The sequence below is a fragment of the Pempheris klunzingeri genome, chromosome 16 (genome assembly GCF_042242105.1).
Source record: "Pempheris klunzingeri isolate RE-2024b chromosome 16, fPemKlu1.hap1, whole genome shotgun sequence".
NCBI classification, from domain to species: domain Eukaryota; kingdom Metazoa; phylum Chordata; class Actinopteri; order Acropomatiformes; family Pempheridae; genus Pempheris; species Pempheris klunzingeri.
In genome coordinates, this window is record NC_092027.1 from 10,651,768 (window position 1) to 10,678,564 (window position 26,797).

Sequence of the window (26,797 nt, forward strand, 5' to 3'; positions counted from 1 at the left end):
TGGATCGGGCTACAATGAACATTTTTTTTATTTATCAATCAATCTGCCAATTACTTTCTTGACTAATCATTTTGTCTATAAAACTGCAGGTTAAAGTATCACAAAACCAGAGGTGATGTCTTCAAAACTATTGTTTTGTCTAACAATCCAAAACCCAAAGATACTCAGTTTACAATCATGTTTGACAAAGAAAGGCATCAAATGCTTCCAAAGCTGAAAACAACAAAACGTTTTTGCTTTAGAAATGATTCATGATTGATTTATGATCAAAATAGTTATAGATTGATTTTCTGATCAACTAAGTTTTGCTGCTCTATTTAAGAATTTAACATAACCAGTTCTTTATTTTCCACATGTGCTGAAAGTGAGTTATTAGGATCAACTTGAGGGAAATGAAACACTGCTTGACGCTGCAAACCTTATTATCAATGTTCTAGCTACTCATTTAGGCTCTCACAAAACAGCAAAGAATTGTGGGCAATCAGACACTCAAAGTAGGCCAGCTGCATTTGATTCTTCACGCACACATGGACTGACAGTTTCTCTAGTAATTCAAGCAGTTTAAGAACCAGACAAAGACAAGGGGGAATAAGGGTAAGTGTGGACAAAGGAAAGGAAGATGCAGAAACGAGGTATGCATGTTATGATTTAAGCCAAGAAGATGGGAGGTCCAGAGTACACTCAGAGGTCAGTGTGTACTCAGGGGAGTCCCTGTCTCTACCGCCTCTAGTCTGGAGTGTGTTTTTCTCTGTGTGTTTTGTTGCGCTGTCATATTTTGTTCCCTTAGCATACCGCAGTCTTGTATGCCTGTGTCGTCGGAGTATGTTAAATGCACTTTATGTTTTTCAATTCCACTGTAATGTTACATCAGTATCTGTAGGTAGTGTGTGTGTGTGTCCTGGCATGATTGATGCACTGCATGCCAGACAGATGCCGTTAGCCAGCGTTGGCTGCTGTGATTGGATTTGTCCAAAGCCAAGAAGACTCTGCTCTGAGTCAGATATTTGTGTCTGCATTTTGCTTGGATGATCTCAGAAATTACTCAGCATCCGTTTTTTTTTATTTTAGTGCTTCACTTGATGTATTAGAAATTGCCACTGAGGCGGTGCTTGTTGCAGTAATCATGGTGATCATGCTAGTGATAAGGCTGAAGATACATGGCCCCCACAGCAGGCACAGTGAAGTTTAAATTGCTCTCAGTACCCTGTTTTTATTGAATCTCTTGCTCTCTCATATTGCTGATACTTGAGTCAAGAGCTCAGTCAGCGACAAGACTGAAAAACCGTCTTTGATTCACAAAGTAAGCATTTAAAAAAAAAGTATTTAGGTGAGTGAGTTGCTGTTGGAGGCTGTGCACTAGGCTGCCCTGAAGTTGTGTTGCTGCTGTTAACCAGCTTTGAACATCTGGGTTGAAGCAGGTTGGGTAAGAAGGTGTCGGTGAGGGGGAAGAAGACAACGGGGAGAGAAAGAGGGGCTGTGAGGAAAAGCTATTGAAAGTGACAGATGAACAGGACTTGTGTAGATGTTCTCCTGCAGCAGCTGTGACTGCTGCCATCGCTCTGACAGGTGTCAATTAAGAATTACTGCCGAGGCCCTGTAGTCATTTTTTCCTGCCCAGCTGTCTGTCTGTGTGCCTTTTTGAGAAATAACACTTTACCCTTGTCACTGCTTTAGCGCTAAGCCATGCTCGCCCCAGAAAATGAGTGCATGGCGGGCACACTAATCGATAACCAGTGTATTAGCAATTATTTTGCCCATTGATTTACGCTGGGGCAGCGACTCCCACTGTGTTGTTATTAGCCGCTGATTATATGTGCCAGTGCTATACTGCAGACACGCACACCAACACACACACTTGCTTCACTGTTGCCAGGTAGATATATTTCATCTTTGGAGTAAGTACACATGCACGGACAAAAAGAACACACTTTCCACATATTTCCCTCTTGATTGTCAAAGTTAGGTCCTTAAACTTGTTGCAGGAGTTCCCCAGTTAATGTAGAACAGTTAAATATGGCCATAATTTTGTTCTTTTTTTGGGACAATTAAATAACGTGGTTTAAATTATACTGGTTATAGAACCCACTTCTCTCAAAATGAAACATCACTCAGGTGAAGCACTCTCACTGAAGGCATGTGTAATTCATGTTTTCTAGTATGAAATAATTTGCCACACTTTGTTCTTGTGCGCCAGGCTCCCTGTTGGCCTCCCATAATTCCAAACAAACAAACCTGCCAGCAATTTTAGAATTTTAGAAACCACCTACTTGTCACCTTGTGGTTTAAAAAGAACTTATAGGCCCTTACATAAAAGGACATATAATGTTTTGGCTACAGAAGGACCACTCCAATCCATACATGGGCCTACACTGACCTAATTAATCCGATACGGTTTCCTCATCAATGTCAGACGCATTTATTTTTCAGCTATTTTCCTCTAAATGAACGAATTGGAAAGTTTTTGATTGATTGATTTCAAAAGCGAATGCTGACATGCTAACACTATTTATGATTTGCAGGAAGGCTTGAAACAACTGTAGAAAGTTTCCAGTGAAGAGATATGAGTCACTTTCAGGCACTCACCGCTGTTGTGCTTTTTGGCTGAGTATTGCATCTCCGCAGAAATTCAATTTAAGTTCTGAACAGGAAAATGAACGCGTTGTATTGGAGAGTTGCATCAATTCTTCACGCCAAACTAAACAGCATCCCTAAAAAGGCTGGAGGCTTTGAAATAGGATTAGTGTATTTTGTTTATGCTTTATTGTGGTTGCCAAGGTAAAGGCCGCATAGGGGCTCAAATACATGATAACAGTGCACTGGTGGTGTTTTGAATATAATAGTTAGCATTATTTAAATGTATGCAAATTAAACCGTACTAGTGGTAAAGTTTCCTTTTCCCTTTACCAACAGCATGTTGGTAAAAACCGGTACTGTAAATCATGAGAAGAAAGGTACTTGTTTTTATTACATGGAGAGACTGATAAAAGCTGGCCTCAGCACATCCAAACGGCAGTCGGTGCAAGTGGACGAAAGTCAGGGGGTGGAAATTTCTATCCTCAAAGGGGTGTTTATTTAACTGATAAGCTGGGTTGAGAAGCAATGAATATCATTTTTTTGGACACTAGTTTACTGCAGATAAGCCATCTGGGAATGGATACAGTTAACAGATGACACTTTGTCCTTGAGAGCGGACGCTGGGGAAGGTCATGCTGCAGCCTGGTGTAGTGCCACTGCCATCTCTCTTTCCTCCCCTCACCTCTTCATCTTTATCTCAGCCTACTCTCTCTCTCTCTCTCTCTCTCTCCCTCGTTTTTTTTTTTGGGATTACTGGCCCCCACTCTCTCTCTCCCTGTAAGCCTTTTCTCATCTTCCTATCTGTCATCAATCTCTATCTTACTGACTCAATTCTCCTCTACCCTGCTCATATTTTCTTTCATCTTCCTCCCTGTCTCTCGGCCTCATCCATCGCTCTCTCACCGGATGCTCAAGAGCCAGTGAACTGGATACAAGAACATGAACTCGACATCTGAAAAGAAGAGTGTAATACCCTTTCAGGCCCACTGGCCTCGCTCTCATATTTCAAGAATCTCTTTTATCAATAGTCTGATTTCAGTGAGATTCTGTAGTCACACTTCTGAAAGGTCACAGGGCAGTTAAGTCTTGTGTCATCTTCTTTGAAGTCTAAACACATGACTGTCACATATTTTCCAAGAGCTGTTTTCATTCCCATTAAGCAGACAGTTATCCATAAAGAATACTTGGCAGGAAAAGAATCAAAGCACATTTTGTTGGTGGTGCTCTTCAGTTTTGTTTGAGCCGTTCATGAAAAAGATGCCTATTGACCACAATTTGCTCAGGGTTACACAAAGTAATGACTTAGCAGCCATCGGTTTGATGGGCAGTTGAAAAGGGATGTAATGTCCCAGGATCCCAATCAATTTAACAACACCACATGCTACCTCCCTCACCCTCCCCCAGACATTCCTCCCAAATCTTTTCTGAGCCTCCATGTTGTCTCAGACAGTGACAATCACAGGGGGGTATAAGCTGTCCCTCTAAGTCGTATGTCTCGAAGAGAACAGCGGGAGGCCTCTTGTGCACCCAAATGTCTCCTCTGTCAGTGCGTCTCTCTCATCACTCAGCCCCTCACACAACAAACTGACTCGGTCTGTCTAACTCACTGTCCACCTAAGCATCTGTTTCTTATCACCTGTCTCTGTTTGTGTCTCTGTTGACCCAACTGTTGGCCTGTTTACTTGTCTATCTCTGGTCCATCTGCCTCCCCAATGGTACATAATGACAGGACTAACTACCCTGAAAACATTTTGGCATTGAATAATGTTCATATGCTGTTCTGCATCAACACTGAACTTGGATGTAAATACAAGAGTGAATGACGTGATATCTGGGGTAGCCACTTGTTGAATGTGAGTATATTTATATGACAACTGGAGTAAAGTTACTTTACTTAACTGGACTCTTGTTGTCACTGTGAGGTTGCCAGGCAACCATCAAAAGTGTTAGATATAATCCGCTTTAAGAAGACAATGTTGTAGACAATTGTTGTTTTTATGCCTGTGTGCCAGTGAGAGACGGCGTCCGTTGATCTCTCAAGAACGTCTTGAGGGAATTTCTTCAAATCTGGCACAAATGTCCACTTGGACTCAAAGATGAACTGATTAGATTTTGATGGTCAAAGGTCAGAGGTCAAGGTGACCTCACAAAATATATTTTTTGGCAATAACTCAAGAATTCATACGCTCATCATGATCAAATCTAACACAAATGTCCAATAGGATAAAAAAGTGATGATATTTTATATTCAAAAGGTGAAAGGTCAACTTTACTGTGACATCATATTGTTCTGGCCATTATTTATAACTCAAGAACAGAAGTGTGACCAGACTGTGACCATATTTCACATTTGGTCGAAAACTGGTGACACTATGGTGCCCACCATGAAATTGTGGAGACTGAATAGATCCTCTGTGCTGCTGGATTGAAAACTTATGTGAAGAATCCGCATTTTAGAATTTCTCGTCTTTCCTTTGTAATTTTTTTTTATGCATTTCTGCCTCAATATGCAAATTAGGGGCTTGTTGTGTCATGGGTTCAACTCTTTGCCTATTGGCTGATTGACATCAGGTGCATAGATCGACATGCCTGTGTCCAGGCTAACAGAAATGGCTAACGTTAAGCCCTACAGGCAGGAGATCACAAGAGAACTGAGGTGCTTAACGTGAGCTCCTCTAGCTGAAAATAATACTGTCAATCAGGGCTGTTTGCTTTTTGGTGTGGACCCTCACACAGTGTGTTTCACTAACAGCATACACACACTTTTGCAGCAGCGCTGAGATCGTAATGTAGCTGTTGGTACGTAGTGGTTCAGCAGGATGTATCAGCCTCCACAGCAGAGAGCCAATCGTGTTTCCCCAGCTCACACTGTTTCCTGACAGCAGACTGTCAGACTGTCACACCACAGCACCTTAAATAAAGGAATATATAGGTTTCTGTCTTTTCTGTTATTACGATAAGTCTGATGCTTATGAAACGACAGTAATGTCTTATGTCCTTGCCGATGCACCAAAAGTTCATTTAGTGATATTTGCTTCCTCCTCCTACCACCTTACCTTAAGTTTTGGGTACCACTTGCTGTTTCACCTTTGCAAAGGTCTCTGTAATATATGTGTCATCAATCTTACTGTACATTTGGAATCTGTCTGGCCTTAAATTTAAAGTCCAAGAATGGCCACGTTCCCAGTGTGTATGAGTCATTTCTAGGTGAGTGTGACATTTTTTTTACTAAACTAATCTGTTTTTGCTCTCTATCTCTGCCTTGCCTCATAGCTGGAGCCTCTTTCTTCAACTTCTCTGGTTTAATAATAACTTCTGTCATTTTAGGAAACAAAATGAGCAACAGAAAGTTATGCCACACACATTGAATTAGAAGAATATTGACGGCAACCATGAGCTAAAAATATGCTTTACATTTACCAAAAACATACTATGTTTTGATCGCTGATAATGTTAAATAGGGGCGTAAATCTGTTTGTATCACAATTAAAGGTTATTAAATTGACTTCAGATTTTTTCTTGAATATTGAACTAATTGTTTGGTCTATAAAATGTTGGAAAATGGTGGAAAATGGCCATCACAATGTACTAAAAGCCAATGTGATGTCATCAAATTGTTTTGTTAGATGAGCAAAAATATTCAGTTTGATGTCACACAAGATTAAGAAAAGCAGGAAATCCTAACAATATGAAAGCAGGAACTATAAAGGTTCGGCATTTTTTCTTTTTAAAAATGTATATTTGAGAGACCTGATACATCATAAAGCATTTTCTCTTGATAACTTGCTTGAGAACTTCTCATATTGTCTTATCAGTGTGAAAAAACAGGCATAGCGTCAGAGTCCACTGACAGTAGGGCGTGCATTGCAGGCCTGGAATTGTTTGACAACACCATAATTAACAACCACATTGATTTATCTAGTTACTTTACTTCATAGGAAGAGCTAGACGATATCCATAGCGTTAAGTTCATTTAGTTTGAGTAGAGCAAAGCTTATGTCAGTAGGGAGAATGCGCATGTCAGGATGGGTTAATTAAACTTGGTCAAACTAAACAAGATCAAGGAGCAGAGTGACTCGCGCTGATTAACATCAGCTTTATCAAGTTGAGTAAATTACCTTGTTAAACTCTCCTCCAGTGACTTCACTGCGGTATATAACATTAGCAAGTCAGCGAAAGGTGAGAATACTCTAAATTCCAATTTCTAAATGTTTTTAAATGACATTTTAGCATTGAAGCTGAATTGTAAAGATAAAATCACTATAGGAGTTGATATTCTTCTCTGCCCTTGTTTATAGCAATCTGCATAGAACACAAAAAACAGTTTGGTGCATGTATTGTCTGAGTGATATTACAGGACACTTGCATCTTAAGCTATTTCGGAAGTAGAACAGAAGCTGCAAATCAATCATTTTATTTCCAAAAAGATAGGACATTGTGTTGTGAGGTTCAATTAAAAGTTTAGCACATATAAAAGCTTGAAGATCTGGCATAAGAGCTCTCCTTGGGACAGAAAATTAACCACATGACTGGACAGGCCTCTCTGAATAGAAGTTGGTTAAAAAGACTTCTTCACATATTCATAGGAAGCCTTAAACTATTTTAAAGCTACAGTAGGACATTTTTAGCCTTGCAGTGGCAGACACTGGAGCTACTGTGGAAGCAGTGCTGATGGCACAATCCTGAGAGGGTGAAAATGTGCACCCCCTCCTCTCGATATTTGGGGTCTATTATGTATGGAGGAGCTGAGTGTCTACATGACTGGGGCCAGAGAGCTAGACAAGACTGAGTGAGGCACTATTGTGTGTGTGTGTGTGTGTGTGTGTGTGTCTGTGTGTCTGTCTGTGTGTGTGTGTGTGTGTGTGTGTGAGGAGGGGCTTAAAGGAGTGAAAAAAAGAGGAGAAAAAGAGAGTGACAGGAGACAAAAAAGAACCAGGGAGGAGAGGGGGCCGGGGGAGGGAGGGAGTGGAAAAAGAGGAGGCAAAGCAACAGAGGAGTGAAAGAGAAATGACTTGAGGGGTTGAGGGATGGAGAGAGAGGTGAATAAAGCGAGAGAGAAAAGTATCAAGGCAATGGAGAAGAAAAAGGGAGAGAGAGGGAGAGTGGAAGCAGTTGGATAGTGGAGGAGAGAGAAAGAGAGAGGGGAGGATGTCACCCATGGCTGCCACTCATCACTCACAGCTTAATGATGCTGGGTTTTTTTTTCTTCTCCCGCTTCTTTTCCGTGGCAGAGGGGGGGAGGGAGTTCGGCCGGCGCCCAATCAAACAGGGTCATACAGAGTTCACAACCTCCAGGTGGGACTGTCCTCCACCAGGGAAATGTTTGTGTATGTGTGTAGCTGTAAGGATCATCCAGAGATAGTTTAGCGAGGATGACGAGGTTTGGGACGAAAGTTGGTGTTAACAAACTGCAAAAAGCAGAGTGGAAGAAAAATACTCCATTCTGATTTTAAAGCTGAAACAGGTTTTTTTAATGTCTGACTGTTCTGTAAACATGGTTAAGATTTTGTTTTGACTGCTTGTCAGCCTTTTTAGTTTGGTTAAGGTGCAAATGCCTTCTCTAAAGTTTGTGTTCACGTGTTTACATATGTGTATGTTTAAAGCATGTGTGTTTATGTGTGTGTGTGTGTGTGCGCATGTTTGTTTTCAAGAAAACCACTCCGGCTGTCTGTTGCCTCCTTCTGGGATTGGCCCGATTCCTGTTCCAGCACTGGAGTTTTGATTCAGTTTGTGTGTGTGTGTGTGTGTGTGTGTGTGTGTGTGTGCGCTCAGCTCCACTTGTCCTCTCACTCATTCCTGTTTCTGGGAAGCATCAGCCGTTTAAAACTTAAACGGCAGGATTTTTTCTCTCGCTCTCGTCCTCGCACCAAATTTGGGGAACAGCTGGGGCGGCCATGACGATGATTTGTCTCCCTCTGCCCGTCTGCCTGACAGGTTGAGAGCATGCATACACACACGCACACACGCACATTTACACACACTCACTCAGGAAGACACAGACACTGACTGAGGCACATACACACACAATTAAACATGCACTCAGTATCACAGACAGACACACACACACACACACACACAATCGTAGACACATACCCCTCTGAAGAGGCCATGTTCTCAGGGTGCTGCCAAAACACTCTGATTTCCTTTAGCCTGGGCGGCCATACATCAGCTTGGGGCCTCCCAGCCCGGATGGCAGGGGCTGACAGAATGACATGTGTCATTTATCAAACGAGGGGCGCCAGGCCTCAGGAAAAGAACAAACCGCCGCGTGACAAAGCCCCCCGAGAGCTCTCCTCCACTCGCAAGGAGGGGAGTGTGTCATGGGATAGACACTGACAAATCTGCAGAGATAGAACACACATGGATACACGCTGACATCAACACACAAGCAGAGGAAACACACACAGAGAGCACTTCCAGCACAGATACAAACCCATTGGTCATACATTATATCAGAGCTACGTTGTGGCTTTAAGAGCAGTTTGTTTTACTGTTTAAGCAACAAAAAAACTCTTGCAAAGCGCTTAACTAAAGCAAAAAAAATATATTTTCTGGATTTTAACGTGCTGGCACCGGAGCTACAGACACACATACCCACACATACACCCACATATATGTTTCCCTTGCAGCCAAAGAAGCCGCAGCCAACGCTTCTCCTGTTGCCAGCAGCAGGCCTGTCTGTGTGCCCGTCCTTCTTAATGAACGGTCACTGGCTGCCGAAAGGAACTCTCTTACTTGGCAACACCATTCCATCTCCTTCCTTTCATATCCATCCCACCACATACTCACAATATCCCTCTTCTCTCCTTCATTATGACTCCCTCCTCTTCCCTCTCTCCGTCGTGATCCCCCTCCACCCCCGTTTACTCTTCCCATAGCCTGTTCATTTGTCTTCATAAGCCTAATTTATTTTCTCTGCCAGATGCAAGCTGACAGCCATCAGTCTCTCTCCCACACACACTGACGCACACACACCTGACCTCCCGACATGCAGACAAATGCCATAACATGTACGCACAAATGCACATAGCTCTTTTCTCGCTTTTTATTCATTTACTCTGTCTCAATTACACACACACACACACATTTGCACATAGCCTGTATTACCTCACACTGCTCTGAGGTCAGCTCTGCAGTCACATACCCTCTGTTTTACCCCTGTCCTCCACCCTCCCCAAGCATCAAAACCCTCCCATTAACATTACTGAAGATGGATGTGTCTTCATAGCGGAGATTGATTGCGGATATGGAGTTATAGTGCCATTTATGTGTGTGTGTGTGTGTTAGATGGAGGGCACTTTGGGAGGCGGCGTTGGGAGCTGAAATGTGAGGGAGGCAGGCTTTTCTCTTGTTTCCAGAACCTTCCAGCCGTTCGTTGTCTGTCCGCAGTCTGATATTGTGCTCTGTTGAAGGATTGCTTCCTCCCTTCCTGCCTCTCTCTCTCTCACTGTGAAGCTGTTCATAGCCATTGTATGCTCACACACACATGCACACACACACACACACACACAGATGCAAAGTCGCACACAGACGCAATTAGGCTGAGATGGCTACTGATATTAGTCCACTTTGAGAACCTAGTACATAATTTACTGACTTTCTCCAGGGACCCTTTTTTGGCCCCTAATCCTCCTCCCTCCTATCACTTCTTCTTTTGTCACTTTATTGCCATGGTCATCAGATAGGGGGGGAAAAACTCCACAAAAGCACACATACACACTCCGAACTGGCGTGTGGTTTAGCTTATGCTTTTGTTATATTTTTTTTTGTTATGCCCCATGCTATTCATCACGCTTTAAATCCTAAACTAGTGTTGAAATGAAACAGTAGAACTTTGTTTAATGGAGTGCCAGACTTCAGCAGTAGCTCGTCACTTGAGCGGGCAGAATAAAAAAGAAAATGTGGCGATGCATAAAGGATGACGGTTTTGATGGTGCACAATTGCTGGAATTTCCCCGGTGACACATGCAGTTAAAAGCACTAAAATGTTTGGGGACGTGTGGTTGTCCTGAGCAGCCTCCTGCCCTGAGGGTTTGCGGTTCTAATTAATTTCCCTGAAGTGACTTTATGGTTTTTAAAGTCATGATTTCTTTGTCTGTCTGTGTTTATGTTGGGAAAGGGATGTAAGTCAGGTCTCTGAGGTCCTGTTCTCACAAAGTCATCTGCATTCTTCTGTTCAGGCTTGTGTTGCATATCTGGTGTTTGGTTTGTTTTTGAAAATCTTGCCGAGACGTAGATAAGGATAGAATGGAGCTGATGAAATGTTTTGATAAAGAAAGAAAAAATAGGATGAGTGTGTGCCACCCCACTGTCTTAAATGAGACTATTGAATAGTTTAAAGGCCTTGTCATACCAGCTTTTAGAACAGCAAACTTTTGCAGTAGAATCAGTTCTTCTCAATGGATTCACTCGTTCTTTTTTGTCAAAGTTCAACTTTTGTGAACTTTGACATGTTAATTCTGCAGTCTGTTGATTTGGCCATTTCATGCAGAAAGTTGAGGCTGAAAAAAATGTGAACAAAGATAAATGGATTTTTAGCACAGTTAATTCCTCACAGTAGCTTTACTGTTCGATTTGTCTGTGGAAAAAGGAATAATATCTTACAGTGATGAGAAGCAAGTCCTGTGGAGCTGATAGGTTAATTCACACGTGCTGCATATAAAAAACTGAGATTTTACCGTCTCGGTGCACCACGGACACATCCGACAAACTGGTGCGCTGCAGCTAATGCTCACGGTGAAGGCATTTCGGCTATCCATTGAAAGTAATGAATGAGTGCACTCCAAAGGCACTACATCTAAACAGTGTTACAGCTATGTTGCATTATTCACTTTTATTTAACCTCCACTGTTGGAGTCAAAATTGCTCCATGAAAGAGGAATGCTTTTTTGACAGTTATGAGACAGATGTTGATGGTACAATTATTATGTTTTGAATAAACTATGTAAAACGACCCAGCTAACAAGCTTGCTAGCTTGTTTTTTTCCCCCCTTGTCAGTAAAACCCTTCATTGAATGAAATAATGTAAAAACAAAATGCCACAGTGAGTAAATGGCTGATTGCAGAGAGAGTAGAAAGAAGCCTTGAGAGCTATTATGGCTGAGTAACACACGCATGCTCCAGACTAGTTGGCTTGTGAGAGGTTAGTTCACCAGCTACAGCAGATCACCAATTAACCGTTAAAGTCTTGAGCTTTTCACCAAGCTTCCAGACCCAAATATTTAGCAAAGAAACCTGGATGAATTTCACTGTGTCAGGTTCTAGTGTGAGTGGGTCTTTACAGAGCTTCTTTCCCACAGAGAATGAAGGATCTGATTCGTGAAACTGTGTGTGTGTGCCTGCATGTGTGTGTATATTTTTTTCTCTCTCTCTGTCTGTCTTTTCCTTCTTTATGTTTTGTTCCTCAGCAGTGTACAAAGTGGATGGCCTCTGCGAATTTAGGGGAGGTCTGACAGCATGGAGAAGGTTGATTGATGGCTTATTGTGCAACCGGACTTGGCTAGACCGAACTGGTTAGGTTGTGACCCTGTTTTAGCCCTGCGCCCTCTCATTTTCCTCATTTTTTATTCTTTTTCTCTCCTTCTCAGTGTATCTCCCTCTGTCTGTCTCTCTCTCTCTCACACACACACATGCACTCAGACAAACACAGCCCATAAATATACATGCATGTTCAGTTTGTAAACACACTTCCCCTTTATGCTTCTTGTCCTCCACCCCCTCACCCCTTCCTCTTCTTTGCTGCACTAAACTCATCAATGTTGCCATCATTCATTCTTCGCTGTTTCCTTTCTTCCTTCCTCTGCCTACTTTGTTTTCTTTGTCACCGCTCCTTCAGGGCAGGTTTTGTCCCATGAGTCAGTTCATCAGGTTTCATTTTACACCCTCTATTCATACAGTCTGAAACACTGACCACTCTCAAGAAACGCTGCAAAAAACAACCAGAATAGACAAATCTAATGCTCCCCTTGATTTTGCTGAATTTAGGGGTCATCGACCAACCAAGTTAGCCTAAACACCAGGCACACTAGTTTAAACTATGGTTCAGCTTGTTTTTCCCCACAATGATTTTCTGCTTCTATTCTCCACACAACCATAGTGATTTATGGTAATTATCCATCTTTGGGGTCATCCATCAACTGGTTGTTGCTAGGCGATGGGAGCAGCTGTTGTTTAGTCGGAGGAAGCTCCACTGTCAGGGGCAATGCAGGTGAATTCAAAAGACGGCATCTATGAAGAAAGGATGGAACCGTGTTATTTTGTTAGCTTGTTAGCATTGAAATTCCTTCTTTCATTTAGATATTTAAAGATGTGTACAGATAATTAAGACAATACACATAATTAAGTCTGAATTTTGACAAGGCTATCATTTAACTATATTACAAACATTGCAGCATGTCCGTGACTAAAAATTTATGGATAGTAAAGAAAGTGAAAATATTTGTTCCAAAAGAATCTGTTTAACAAATGACATCTGTCTGATGCAGCCTACATTGAATCAGTGCTTGGCATCAGTTGAGTAAATCTCATTCACATCATCTTTAATTAGCATTAGTAATGCTTTATCTGTACTTTGCCTGAAAACAAACCAGATGGTTTGAAATGTCTGTGCAGCGCCAGAGCAATGCTCGATTGTTGGGTGTGGGGGGTTTGGCAGAAAATTCAAGCAGAAAGGGCTGGAATCTGCGGTGCTGATGATCTAATGGCTGTTGTTTCATCTCAGAACAAGCAGGCACTGACATTTCAGGGAAAAGGTGATTTATAGACCACAGTCACTGTCATGGCGTGTCAAAACTGGCTCACGAGAGATCTAAACAAAGCAGGGGCAGAAAACGAAAGAAACAAGAGGAGGAGAAACTCGCAAGGCAATCCAAGAAACAACTGGAAATTCTTCACTACAGAAAAAAATAGATGCAGCTCTTCAGATTTGGTTCTTTCTTTTATCTCTGATCTATTCAGTGAGCAGCTTACATCATTTGGTCTCTGTGATTACCAAATACTGTAGTCGTAGTGGCCTAATGAAGCCAAGCCAGAGGTAAAATGAACTGTCTTTGTGACCTATTTAAAAAGGCTATTAGCATAATATGAGTTCAAGTAATTGCAAATTACTTGGAACGTATGCGGAAGCCCTTAGGACTGTCAAAAAAGTTTAGGAAAAGGTAATTTATCTTAATTTATCTTGTGCAAAGAATCCAAAGCAGTGACGCAAACTGTTTGCAGTAACCGAGACAAAAGTCCAATTTGAAGTGTTGTCTGCACATGTAACAACCAGCGTGAAGATCAGACTGTAGCCGCTGTTTTGTTTTCCCAAACCGGAAGAGTCGTGGAAGCTGAGAAGGTGGATTTGTTCGACACACGAGCTATTAGAAGCCCCAGGGCTATTGTGCCATATGGTGGACTGTTCCATGTGGGTCAGGGGAGGGTGGGGCCGGGAGGCTGTTAGGTAGGCTTTTGCATGTCTGGTCAAGCTAGTTGCGGGTTACATTTTGGTTATCTATGTAGCTTTGCGTTGTGGTGGTTGTCACTTTGCCCTCGATAAAATCTGCGGACTTGATTTAATCCTTGCAAAGTTGCTCTCCTCAATTTCAGCTCTTTTGCAGAATTGTATGAAAAGCTCTCCTAGTTTGGTAGCTGTCTTGAGGCTGAGAGTAGTCTGTTGGTCTGTGCCAGTTTGCCTCAGTGTGCGTTGTCCACAGAGGAGTCCAAAGAGAGTGTCAGGTCCTATGAAACCACAGCCAGGAGTATCCCAGAGAGAAAAAAAGAGCAAGAATGAAGAGGACGGGAGAGAGCAGAGAGAGACAGAGATTGCCTGACATACTATGCATTACCATAATTGGCTTTTCTACATGATAGGACAGAGGAAATAATAATGTCATTTTATTTACAGCCTTCTCTCTGCTGAAACACACACACACTCATGCACGGCGTACAGGTCAATGACACACACTGATCAGGCCTGTCCAAAGTCATCAGAGGTGAGTGGCAGGGAATGGAGGGGCCGGTGACAAAGCGAAACGGGAGAGAGAAATAAGACTGCCACGCCAGAGCTCCCATTTTGAAGGGCCGCTAAACGGTGTGAGGGAGCCTCGCTGGCCGTGCCGCTCCGAATGCAGCACTCGGCCACGCAGGGTAAATCAGCAGGGTGAAAGCTGGCGGAATTGGACATTAGCACTGCAAATGAGAGCCAGGATTGCCCTCTTCTCCAAGACAACATGAATAAATGAAGAAGGTTTAGAGGGGAAAGTGTGTGTTTTGTGTGGGTGTGTACTGTATGAAAGAAAGGGGAAAACAGATTGTATCAGTGCCATGTCATACTCAAGTTATCTCACCCTGTCTCGTGTTATCTCATAGAACTGGTCAGGATGTGTGACACCACCCAAGTGTTGCTGGATTTGTCATGATAATAAAAACGTATTGTAATATTTTGTGCTATTTGAAGGCAAAGTACTCAATACTTAATGTAACTGTAAGTTGAAAACAAATTCAGAATTCTCAGTTTTAATATTTTGTTGCACTCTTGTAACACTCGTGCATGTCCAGACTAAGTCAGGCCAGGGCGTTGTTGTTGTTTAAGGTCTTAACAAAAGCAGCCATACACAAATCTTTCATCGATAAGGATCAGTTTCAAATTGTAAATACCTGATTAGAGAATAAAACAAATTATGAATCTTACATTCAGTGCCAACTTCGGTACTCAACAGTTATCGATCGCTGCTGGTATAGACACATTTCAGTCAGCAACAAATATTGAGGTACGATACCCAAACATAGTCCCGGCATATGTACATGTTTACATTACAAATACATGCTTGTTGCACATTTTTTGGCTGCAAGACAATAATATTCTTTACTGTTCTGGTGTATTTTTTTCTTTCAAATGTGCACAAAAAACAAGGTGTTCTGTGTGTATGTGTGTTTGGATGTGTGGACCTCACACAGCTTCCTGCCTTGGGGGAGGGATGTAGTTTTGGGAGTGTGTGTGTGTGTGTGTGTGTGTGTGTGTGTGTGTGTGTGTGTGTGTGTGTGTGTGTGTGTGTGTGTGTGTGTGTGTGTGTGTGTGTGTGTGTGTGTGTGTGTGTGTGTGTGTGTGTGTGTGTGTGTGTGTGTGTGTGTGTGAGAGAGAGAGAGAGAGAGAGACTGGAGGGATGTCCTACTGTGGTGTCACCTGTCTGCAGCAGGAAATCCTGGACTCTGGGCACAACAATAGTGACAGGCTCCTCTCCAGACGCAGATGGCTTCGCTTTCCCCCCGCCAGCCACATTGCATCCCTGCATGCACCTGACACACTGTGACACTTGACACACACACGCACACACACAAGTGATCAGCCACACCTATCTTACACAGACCTACAAACTCGCACACACAGCAGAAATTTCACTGCTTTCTCTCTCCTGATATCTCAGACTTAGTTTGTTTGAATGCTGTTACACTTGTTTCCCTGTCATGTTTTTTCTGTGAGATATGTGCACACTCACACACACTCACACACACACACACACACACACACACACACACACACCTCATGTTCACTGGCCTAAACACATCTTTTCTCCTCTCTTTTCAAAACTTCCCCTCTTTTCCCTATCCTCCCTGACAGCACAAAGTGGGCTTACGTTTTTGACTGACAACCACAACAGACACCTCTCCCCCATTCCTCCCCTCCACCCCCATTTTAATCCCCTCCCTATCCTTCTTTCCCTCCCTCTCCTCTTCCTCTTTTGTTCTGAGTGACGCTCGAAAGCCGCCGTGTCAGCATCTTTTCCATCTCTGATTGCCTTATTAGCCGGCGGTGGCACCCGCAGCTTTTCTGACACAGATGGTGAAGGAGGAGGCTCGAGTAGGGGGGGAAAAATGGCTGACTTGTGTTTGTTGTTGTTACTATCCCCTCCCACCTCTTCTCAGGCTTGTTTGCGTGGACACTGACACCTCGGGCTGACACTGACACACTCCTGACACTGATGCCTGTCAAGGCAACATACGGAGGATGGCAGGGAAAGACTTGAATTTAGTGTCAGTGTGCTTTCCGTGTGTGAATGTGTGTGTGTGTTTGTACTGCTGACAGATTTCTCTCACTTTGTCAGCTTAGCTGCTTTGTCTTTAACTACCCTCACCACATTGACTTTGAATAGGTCCAGTTTTGCATTTATTTCAATACAGTGGTCTGCATCTTGATAGGGTGGAGGAGACAGGTTGAAAGAAAGCTGTGCAGCTGCATAGACAAAAGGTTAAAATCTTCTAATTTAGTGAATAAGTGAAAAACTCTAGTGAATGATTTCAGTGTAGCCTGTGCATAATTAAAAGTGTACAGTTAAAAGTGAAACTAGCACAAAATATGAGCATGTATGTTCCCCGCATGTATGTTTTCTCGCAGACACACACACACACACATATATGCTTTTACACAAATATAAGGCTAAGAGTAGCAGTTGTTGGACCTCCAGCTTTTCCCAGGCAGCAGTAACTGGCACCTCACAAACATCAGGTATTATGTCCATTCCGATTATGGGATAGAGAGCTACATGCTGTTTGAAGCTGACAGCACATCTGCCTCCTCACTGGAGACTGATTCTGGCACCTCAGACAAGCATCTTACAAGGAATGGATTGGGGGAGCTGCCTTAGCATATTTAACCCTCTAGTTTTCCTTCTCACTGCCTCACTGTAATATTTCTCTCTTAATCTACTTCAAGGATCATATTTACACCTTTTCACATTTCTACTATTGTAGGAAATTATTCCTTTTAATGTCTTATTTCTTTTATATCTGTCACCTGGAGATTAAAACCAAATTATAATGCTAATTTTATCGTTTTCAAAACAAATGGTTTGTAAAAATTCTAGACAGTTACAGAGAGTGGGCAGCCATTTTCCATTGATACCATAAATCTTTCTCTGTTCTTTTAAAATGGCACACTTGAAGCTGTGAGTACTCAGGGAGCATAGGCAGTAACAACACAGCTTGTCATGTCCACTGGCCGTTTCCTAGCATCACGCTGTGAGGACTTCCACAACCGATGCCAAGTTGACTCCAGCCAACCATGGCTTGGCAAGGCTGATGCAGCTGGCATTTTCCTCCACTATCTCTTATTTGCGAATCCATAGTATGTGTGGCATGTTGGACGAATAGAGCAAATCAAAGTGAGAAACGGATCTATGATGACTATAGAACAGCAAAATACACAATGTAATACTCTGCATAGACTATGTGGCTGTGAGCTGCCCTGGCATTTCAATTTGCTGATAAGGAAAAAGAATATACTACAATGTTTGTGCATATTCAGTAAATTCATCTGATTAATTCATTGTTACACTTCAGTATATGTTGCAAAGCTAACTTCAAAGTGAATCTTTAACAGGGTAATCAATGTGGTGTATTCCCTTTTTCCTGTCTTTTTTTTTCAAGTGTGAAGAGACAAAAATACCTTTACTTCTATTGTGAAGTAACAGATCTTGCCACATGGTTAATAAGAATCGTCTACTCTGAGGATTTGTTCTCTGTGTAATTTGAAATTTTGCTTGTTTTTTAGTTTTTAAACTAAGCAGAAACATTTCTGTAGCTCATCTCTGCTCCCTACCCTTGCTGAGCTGTAGTGTTCAATAGCTTCATTAGGCAGTGCAGTGAAGAGGACTATCTGTCATTGTCAAGATATGGATGTTTGCCACTTTATTATCACAAACCTGTGTCCCCTGCGGGGGCTATTGCCAAAAATCTCTTTAGGATTATTGCACACACTACCTGCATATAGTAAGGGTAGTAGATACATAATTGGTTTCATTCTCCTGTATCAAAAGATGTATGTATAAAAAGTATCTAATGCCATGTTTCCCCTCTTTTTTTCAGCTTATGGACCTGAGGACGAATTCAAACCGGATAAGATTGGTGATGAGGAACATCTGCAAGATGACGGCCTTTCCCTGGATGGTCAAGATGCAGACTATCTTTTCAATGATGAGGAGGATGCAACAGATCGTTACAGCTGCCAAAACTCTCCACTCAGCAATGGTACTAACCCAGATGCTGGGTACGCCTCTCCACTCAGTGCCACCAGTGACCATCTGGTGGATCTTAAGACCATGTCCTCCTTCAATGATCAGGACAAGGTAAAGGAGAAGCAGGGGGAGTGCACAGAGTCCATCAATGGCCTCTCACTACAGGACAGTCTGGCACAAATGAAAGCCGTCTATGCAAACCTGATCTCTGATGCCTCCTGGTCCAGCCTGGCTCTGGACATGCTTAAAAATAAACAAGGGAACAATTATGCAGCTAGCAATGGCAATGGGAGCAACCACAAAGGGAGCAATGGGTTCCTGAACAGTTACAGCTCAGGCAACATCCACGCGAAGAGCAGATGTAGCACTAGCAATGCCTCAGCCACTACTAATATTACCACCAGCAGTACTACCACCAGAACAGCGTCAAGCAACAGCAACAGTGGCACCAGTGTAAGCTCTGGCAGCACAGGAGGATTAACGTATGACTGGCACCAGGCAGCTTTGGCCAAAACTCTGCAGCATAACCCGTACCAACTCCTTCCCGAGCCGAGCCTTTTCAGCACCGTGCAGCTTTACAGGCAAAACAATAAGCTCTATGGCCCTGTGTTTACGGGTGCAAGCAAGTTCAGATGCAAGGACTGTAGTGCAGCCTATGACACTTTGGTTGGCCTGACAGTGCATATGAACGAGACGGGCCACTATCGTGATGACAATAAAGATGCAGAGGATGATCGAAGCAAGAAGTGGTCCAAGCCACGTAAGCGTTCTCTGATGGAGATGGAGGGCAAAGAAGATGCCCAGAAAGTTCTTAAATGCATGTACTGTGGCCACTCTTTTGAATCTTTGCAAGACCTTAGTGTTCACATGATCAAAACAAAACACTATCAAAAAGTGCCTCTAAAAGAGCCAATGCCAGCCCTCACCTCAAAGCTGGTACCCCCAACCAAAAAAAGAGCATTTCAAGACTTGCTGTCCCCAAGCTCACCAGAGTCTGTCTCATCTGGCATACTCCTGGGAGAGACTCCCAAAGACCAAAAAGTGGCGAATCCTTACGTCACTCCAAACAATCGATACGGTTACCAAAACGGTGCCAGTTACACTTGGCAGTTTGAGGCACGAAAGGCACAAATTCTCAAATGCATGGAATGTGGCAGTTCACATGATACCTTGCAGCAACTGACGGCTCATATGATGGTCACAGGGCACTTTCTCAAAGTAACAAATTCAGCCTCTAAAAAGGGTAAGCAGTTAGTTTTTGATCCTGTCGTTGAGGAGAAAATTCAGTCAATTCCTCTGCCACCGACTTCCACACGACTTCCAGCACCCAATGGGAAGTCACATCCTGACTCCCCGTTGCAGCCCACGAGCCCTGAGGAGGAAAATGAAGGGAAGAAAGATGAAGAGACAGAGGAAGAGAAAATGGAAGCTAGAGAGCCAGAGAAGAAAATAAAAGAGGAGAAAGAAGATCCCCCTGAAAAAGCTGATAAACTTGGAAAGGTCAGATCTTACCAATATTTGAGAGAAGAAGACTTGGAAGAGACACCTAAAGGTGGCTTGGACATATTGAAGTCTTTAGAAAATACAGTTTCAAGTGCAATCAGCAAGGCGCAAACAGGCACACCAACCTGGGGTGGCTACCCCAGCATTCATGCTGCCTATCAGCTCCATGGATCCTTGAAGTCTACCATGCCTTCATGTCCACAGGTTCAACCTTTGTTCAGCAACAACAGTTTGAAGGTATTGTCCTCTGATTTAGGCACTCTGATCCATTCACCAAATAGCCCCTCTCCACCTCCAAGTCACAAGAACAATGTGCTGGCCATGGAGGAGCTAGTGGAGAAAGTGACAGGGAAAACTTCAGTGAAGAATGAAAAAGAGCAAAAGCCTGTAGACAACAAGTGCAGGTATACAAAGTCTCCTTTGCCAAATCCCAAGGAGAAACAGGCTTCACCCAATCCAGACAACCTCTCAAAAGCAGTGAAAAATACTGCAGAAGAAGACCAGCCTGAGTTGAGAGGCAAAGAAGGCGAACAAACAGAAAGTAAAGTAGAGACACAGATAAAAAGTGAAGTCGAGTCACCAAAAAGGCCTGTAAGCAATGGCTGCAATAACCTGAGTATCATCACAGATCACTCGCCTGAACAACCACTTGTCAACCCTCTCAGTGCTTTGCAGTCTATCATGAACAACCATTTGGGGAAAGCTGCAAAAGTGCCCACCCCCTTCATAGACCCATTTGCAGTGCTTTATAAGATGAACAGCAACACTTCTCAGATTAAGTCAGCAGAGCCTGTGAGTCAGTACCCTGATGATGATGATGACCAGCCCATGGACTTGACAAAATCCAAAAACACCAATGGAAGTACACCAATAGGTACTTCTACACCAAGCAAAAATGACAGCGTAAACAGCAAACCAGTTTTCAAAAATTTCTCACAATCTTCATCTCCGCCTCTGCGGGAGAATGCTTTGATGGATATTTCAGACATGGTAAAAAATCTTACGGGCCGTTTGACACCAAAGTCTACAACCCCTTCTTCCATCTCTGAAAAATCAGACATCGATGGCTGTACTTTTGAGGACAGCTTGGAGGAACTGTCTCCCATTCAAAGACGGAAAGGCCGACAGTCGAACTGGAATCCCCAGCACCTCCTTATTCTCCAGGCTCAGTTTGTCTCGAGTCTTAGGGAGACTCCTGAGGGAAAGCTTGTGATAAGTGACTTGGGACCCCAGGAACGGGTCCACATCTGTAAATTCACTGGTCTCTCCATGACTACTATCTCACATTGGCTGGCCAATGTAAAATACCAGTTAAAGCGGACAGGGAGCACGAAGTTCCTAAAAAATATTGAGTCTGGTCAACCTCTGTTTTTGTGTAGTGACTGTGCTTCCCAGTTTAGGACTCCCTCCTCCTATATTCACCATTTGGAGTCTCACCTCGGGTTTACCCTGAAGGACCTTTCAAAGCTCTCCATAGATTTAATAGAGCAGCAAGCAGTCAGCAGAATAGAGGACAAGACTTTCCGTTCCTCTGGACTTACAGAAGAAGACACTGGCTCAATACATCAGTGCAAACTGTGCAATCGGACATTTGTGAGCAAACATGCAATCAAATTGCACCTTTGCAAAACACATGGAAAGTCACCCGAGGACCATCTTATCTTTGTGAAAGAGTTAGAAAAGTTTGACAAACAATGAAGATAAAAGTGATAGCATGACAGATTACTGTTGCACTATAACCCTTAGCTACAATCTGTCATAACAGATAGTGCCACAACTTTATTGAGCATTGTTTCGACACATATTGTTATGAAAACATGGTAGCTTTAATACCAGATACTTTAATTATTCAGTTATCCATTAATGAAAGGACCTTGCATTGCAGAGGCTCAAAGCTACATTGTAAAAGTTGAATTTTTGGTGACATAAACGTACCAAATTGGTGCAGCAGCCATGGCACTATGTAGTCACTGACTGATTGTTGCTTTCCTAATGCACTGCATCTTATCTGAGCCTTTGGGAAAAGTCCATCTGTTGTTTTAAAAATGCTCTTATTTTGATCACTGTTTTTGGATAATTTTTTTTTTTAAAGATAAATATATTTCAACACAACTTGCATATTATTTATGAGACAGTTTGTGCATGTTTTATGTAAAACAGTGAGCATATTATGTTTAATGAAATTTCAACCACAGTGACAGAACTGATTATCCCTATCAAGCAAATTGCGGATATAGATGTTTATATGAAGGTATATGGTTATACATGTAACCATATCAAAAATAATGTTCTAAAATGTTAAAATGATTTCAGCACTTTAAAGAAGTGTAAATTTATGAAGACATGTATCGGTAACAATGACATCACGCTTTTGGTTTTAATTCCCTTGATCAACATGACAATTTGGGAGACTAACTATAATATTGTTTTGTATTTGGAATTAAATCACAGAAATTCTTACGAAATGTTTAGAATATTTGTTTCTCTAGTAAAACACAATTTCCTGGTTGTTTCAACATGTACAGTATTTGCTTAAGTAGGCTACCAATTTTATTATTGTGAAGCTACAGTTGTAAAATGAATTAAGTTTAAAACTTATTGTATGAATAATCAGCAAGTATGTATACATGTATGTCAGCATATCTTGCTCTTTACAGTTCAACATTATTTGTACTGTGTGCATTTTTATAATGTTATTTTCTAGACAAATGTGGGGGGAAATGTATAAAACTACAGAATATTGTCGGACCACAATGTCCTTTTTCAGTGAAAAGTAGGTCCTTCAATGTGGTTTACATAAAATGACAGAATTTTACTGGCATCTTCTCCGATGCATGGTACTGTACATAATATTGAAAAAAAAAAAAAAAGTTCTCACCCAGTGATAGTTTTCCAGGTTTTATCATCAACCCAATTATTCAGAATGGCATTCTTTTATCCTCAGTTGTAAAATAAACTCCATGTCCTGGATTAAACTGGTGTTGTTTGAATGATTTAGGAAAGTGTGAAATCCAGACAGATGTGCCAAAGACTGAACTTGAAACACAATTATACTACAAACTCTTGCCAATATTTTTTCAGGAATTTTTGTTTGGTTGGTTTGGTTTTCTTTTAAATGTTTATTTTCAGGTTTTCTGAACACTGAATTATTTTTTTAGAAAAGATAGTTAATTTAATAGTTGCAGATGCTCCACATTCAAACAATCATCTACTTGTATTTTCAATATGAACAGGGGCTTAATCCCACCTGGCAGTTAACAAATTAATAGTTTTGCAGCATTGCAGTTACATTTGGATTAGGAAGAGGTTGGCACAGCACCAAAATTGGGGAAATACCACTACTGTGGAGGTAGAGAAGGAAGTAAATCCTACTGCAAGTATCCCACTTAAGTGGTCACCATACCACAAGTAGAGTGCAACCTTATACCCGGTTGTACTGAAATGTCCATCCAACCATCGACTGTGCTGTCAGGATCATAAATACGATCCAGTGTGACAGCCTGGATTGTGACAGCTCTCTGACAGCTGCGCTACTCCGACTTTGAGAAGACAAACAGCTGGTCTGACTTTTTCTGGATGTGTGTAACAGCAGCTTTCCAACTATAAGCCACAGCTCTTCTTAATCTGCACAACTTCCATGAGAACTGAAGTGTTTGAAACGGTGTCCCCTGCAACAGATTTCAAAGAGCCTCCCCACTCAAAGGGCCATGAGCTCTGACTCTGACATGGCTACAAGCTGAGTCTCTTCAGGTGCCAGGCCGAGCCTGAGTCCCATGGGTGAGGATGATAGCAGCTCCTTCCAGACTGGACTCCCTCGGTGCTTTGTAAGGGATAGCAGGAGGCTGTACAGGCTGCAGGTTCTCAGTCTACTGCTGTGCCACTGAATCAAAGCTGAGGAGGGAAGGAGGTGAGCCACCTCAGAACTGACTTTGTGGCCCTTGGCTGACAGACAGACAGTTTAGAGTGACAGATTTTTGATGAATCTGATAAAAGTATCTTCCAATTAACTTTCCAAATAATTTACATATACTAATAGTATGCAGTACAGTATATTTCTTAGTAATTAACGTGCATTAGCATTAGCATTTACTCCTGCTGAATTTTCTACTTTAAACTTTAAACATGTTGTGCATATTTCTTTTACTACATGGCGACTCATAAGTATGATGTGTTTTTATATAGTGTTAAATGAATGTGAGGTTTTAGACTCCCCGAATCAGTGAATGTGTATGAGCAATTTCAAACAGTGACATAATCCCTTTTAGGGGAAAAAAGTGAATAAAACATTGTCATAAAAAAAACGGATTTGACTTTAAGGTTTAACATAGAGCTAAGCTTTTATAGTTCAGCTAGTGAGACACCTGATAAAAGAGGCCATGGCATGTCTCCACTGAAGGTATTTAAGTCGACATGCTCCCACCCCACGCAGCTCTTGAACACTAGCCTGAGGCATTTTTCCCAAGAAACAATAGAGTTCCAGTGCCTCACAGCATGAAACATAAGGAGCAGCGGTGGGAAATGCAAAGAGTCACATAGAATAAAAGTCACATATGATAGACGGCAACATGCAGGAGCGAATGTACAGAAAGTTAACTAATGTGTGCAGCAAGGAGAACACGTAATAAACAGGGCATGAAACACTTTGGAAGAACCATCAACTTCTTTTTTATGAATAACTGTCTCTATCAAGACACTTTTAAATTGAGAAAGTTTCATTTTATCAAGACGTTTATTAACCAGGTGGCTGATCTTTATCAGTCAAACGTGCACATGCAAGTTTGTTTCAAAACACTAAACATTTTTATTTGTGTCTGTCCAATGACACATAACAATCCATACATGATATACGTTTCCCAAGTATCTTGAGCCTCTAAGCTGTCTATTCACCAAAATATTTTCTTTTTTAACTTTTTAATCAATTAAAATTGGCAAATACATGTGCAGTATTTCCTGCTTACAGTTTGGAAAAATGCTTTTTTGATTTTATATCATTGCAAATGAATACTTGACGTCTGTGTGGGCTGGTGGTCAGGTTCTATACGAAATCTCAACCTTTTAGCGTAGGTCGTCTCTGAAGGGATATAATAGATTGAGCAGCGTTGAAAAGAATCACCAGTAGCACCCTTAGGCCTTGATTGACACCGCTCTTTCCTTTTTAATCAGGCAAAAGAATGTAATTAGATGATTTGTGAAGTCAAATTCTGAAGACATAAACTTATAACACCATTACATACAGGATCTACCTTAAAACTGCTGTTTGTGGACTAACTACATTGAGTTGTCCCATTTAGGATCATTCAGTCAATACATTTTTAATGATTTAATCATGCAGCACAGACGTGGCTGTTTCATACATGGCCTCTAAAACAAGCCATCTTTGGCTTGTCACAACAGATACAAAAGCTCCACATATGACTTTGTCAGGCAGTCGATGTTTTGTTTGTTCTCTCGCGACTCTTGTTTGCTTTAAAGCAAACACAAAATAAATTGGCTACATGTCATCACCATTACCAGGTGAGCAGAGGCTCACGAGACAGCAGCACAAATCTGATGTTAAACAAAAGGGTGTTTATGACAAGAGGTGTCGTGATGCAGCCTGTTATCCATTTATAATAATCAAAATGGAAAGCTTTGAGTCGCTGTAAGCTGTTCTGCTACTGAGTAGTAACATCTGTACATCCATGAAGTATTACACGTCAGCGAGATGCGCACGATGGTGCAGGCTGTGTTTGAATCCTTGTGACATGCATATCAGGTGTAGTCATGCCGACAGCAAGGATTCGGTGAGTTAACCTCGTGCTCTCTTGGCCACCCTCACAGTTCTCTGGGCAACCTTCTGTTGATTGCAGCTCTGTATGACAGGACCTCGCTTTCTAGCAGGGAGAATATCTAGAAAAATCCCTTCTCCTCTACAGTTCTGTGACTGAGCTGGAGAACGTGCTGCTGAACAAGCTGCTTTAGAACGACTGTTACTGGAAGCATATTTCTGGCTATATACAAGAGTGTAGGCCGGATTTAAAAAATAAGTAAATAATGGTCGATCAATAATAAAAAAAAGTGTTGTGTAAATCGCTGTAGTCTTAGGAGAATATGAACTTTAGATACGATATATATTCATATAGTTATAGTTTTGAAAAAAAATATGATGGGGCAGTGGTTTTTTTAAGCAAGCTCCACCAATCAAAATGGATCAGGGCTGCCTGTGTGTTGCCTGAGTGGAGGAATAAAAAGACAGTGTTACAAAGTCAGCTCACTGCTGTCCCACATCGTATTGTTGTGAGTGCACAGTAATCTTTGAAGGTGACTTCAACTCAGAGCTTCACTCACCTGGACTGTGGCAGGATGTTGTTTGGAGAGACTTTAGTAAATCAAACTGGAACAGAAAAATGATTAGTGCCTTTTTCTAAGAGGGTACTTTTTAGTGTTAGTGTTTAGAAGTTGTAGATAATGGCTTTATTAGTGGTTAAAGATCATTTCTAATGTTTTGTAAATTAGTTGGCCAGAAATAAGGGAAAATGGTTGCCAGGTTGTGAAAAATCTCTTTGGCTGCCATTTCTTTAAAAATAAGTTGTTAATGAATGGATTTTTGTCAAGATTTGGAAGTCCATTCAATCTAAGAGATTTTTGAAAACCCCAAAGTTGTTCTTATCATTAGTTTATTGAAAGCTCGAAAAAATTATCAACCAATTGGTCACAATGTGTAATGAGGTTGTAATGGGGGGGTATTGGCC

General features: G+C 41.8%; 1 protein-coding gene across 1 annotated transcript in view; it reads left to right on the plus strand.

Moving 5' to 3' along the window:
- tshz1 (teashirt zinc finger homeobox 1) overlaps positions 1-23,004 on the plus strand; it is a 29,214-nt gene extending 6,210 nt beyond the window's left edge. Inside the window, exon 2 of the mRNA XM_070846341.1 lies at positions 18,415-23,004. Coding sequence (XP_070702442.1) covers positions 18,415-21,764 — 3,350 coding nt within the window. The 3' untranslated portion in view covers positions 21,765-23,004. The remainder of the gene's footprint in view (positions 1-18,414) is intronic.
- The last annotated feature ends 3,793 nt before the right edge of the window (positions 23,005-26,797 follow it).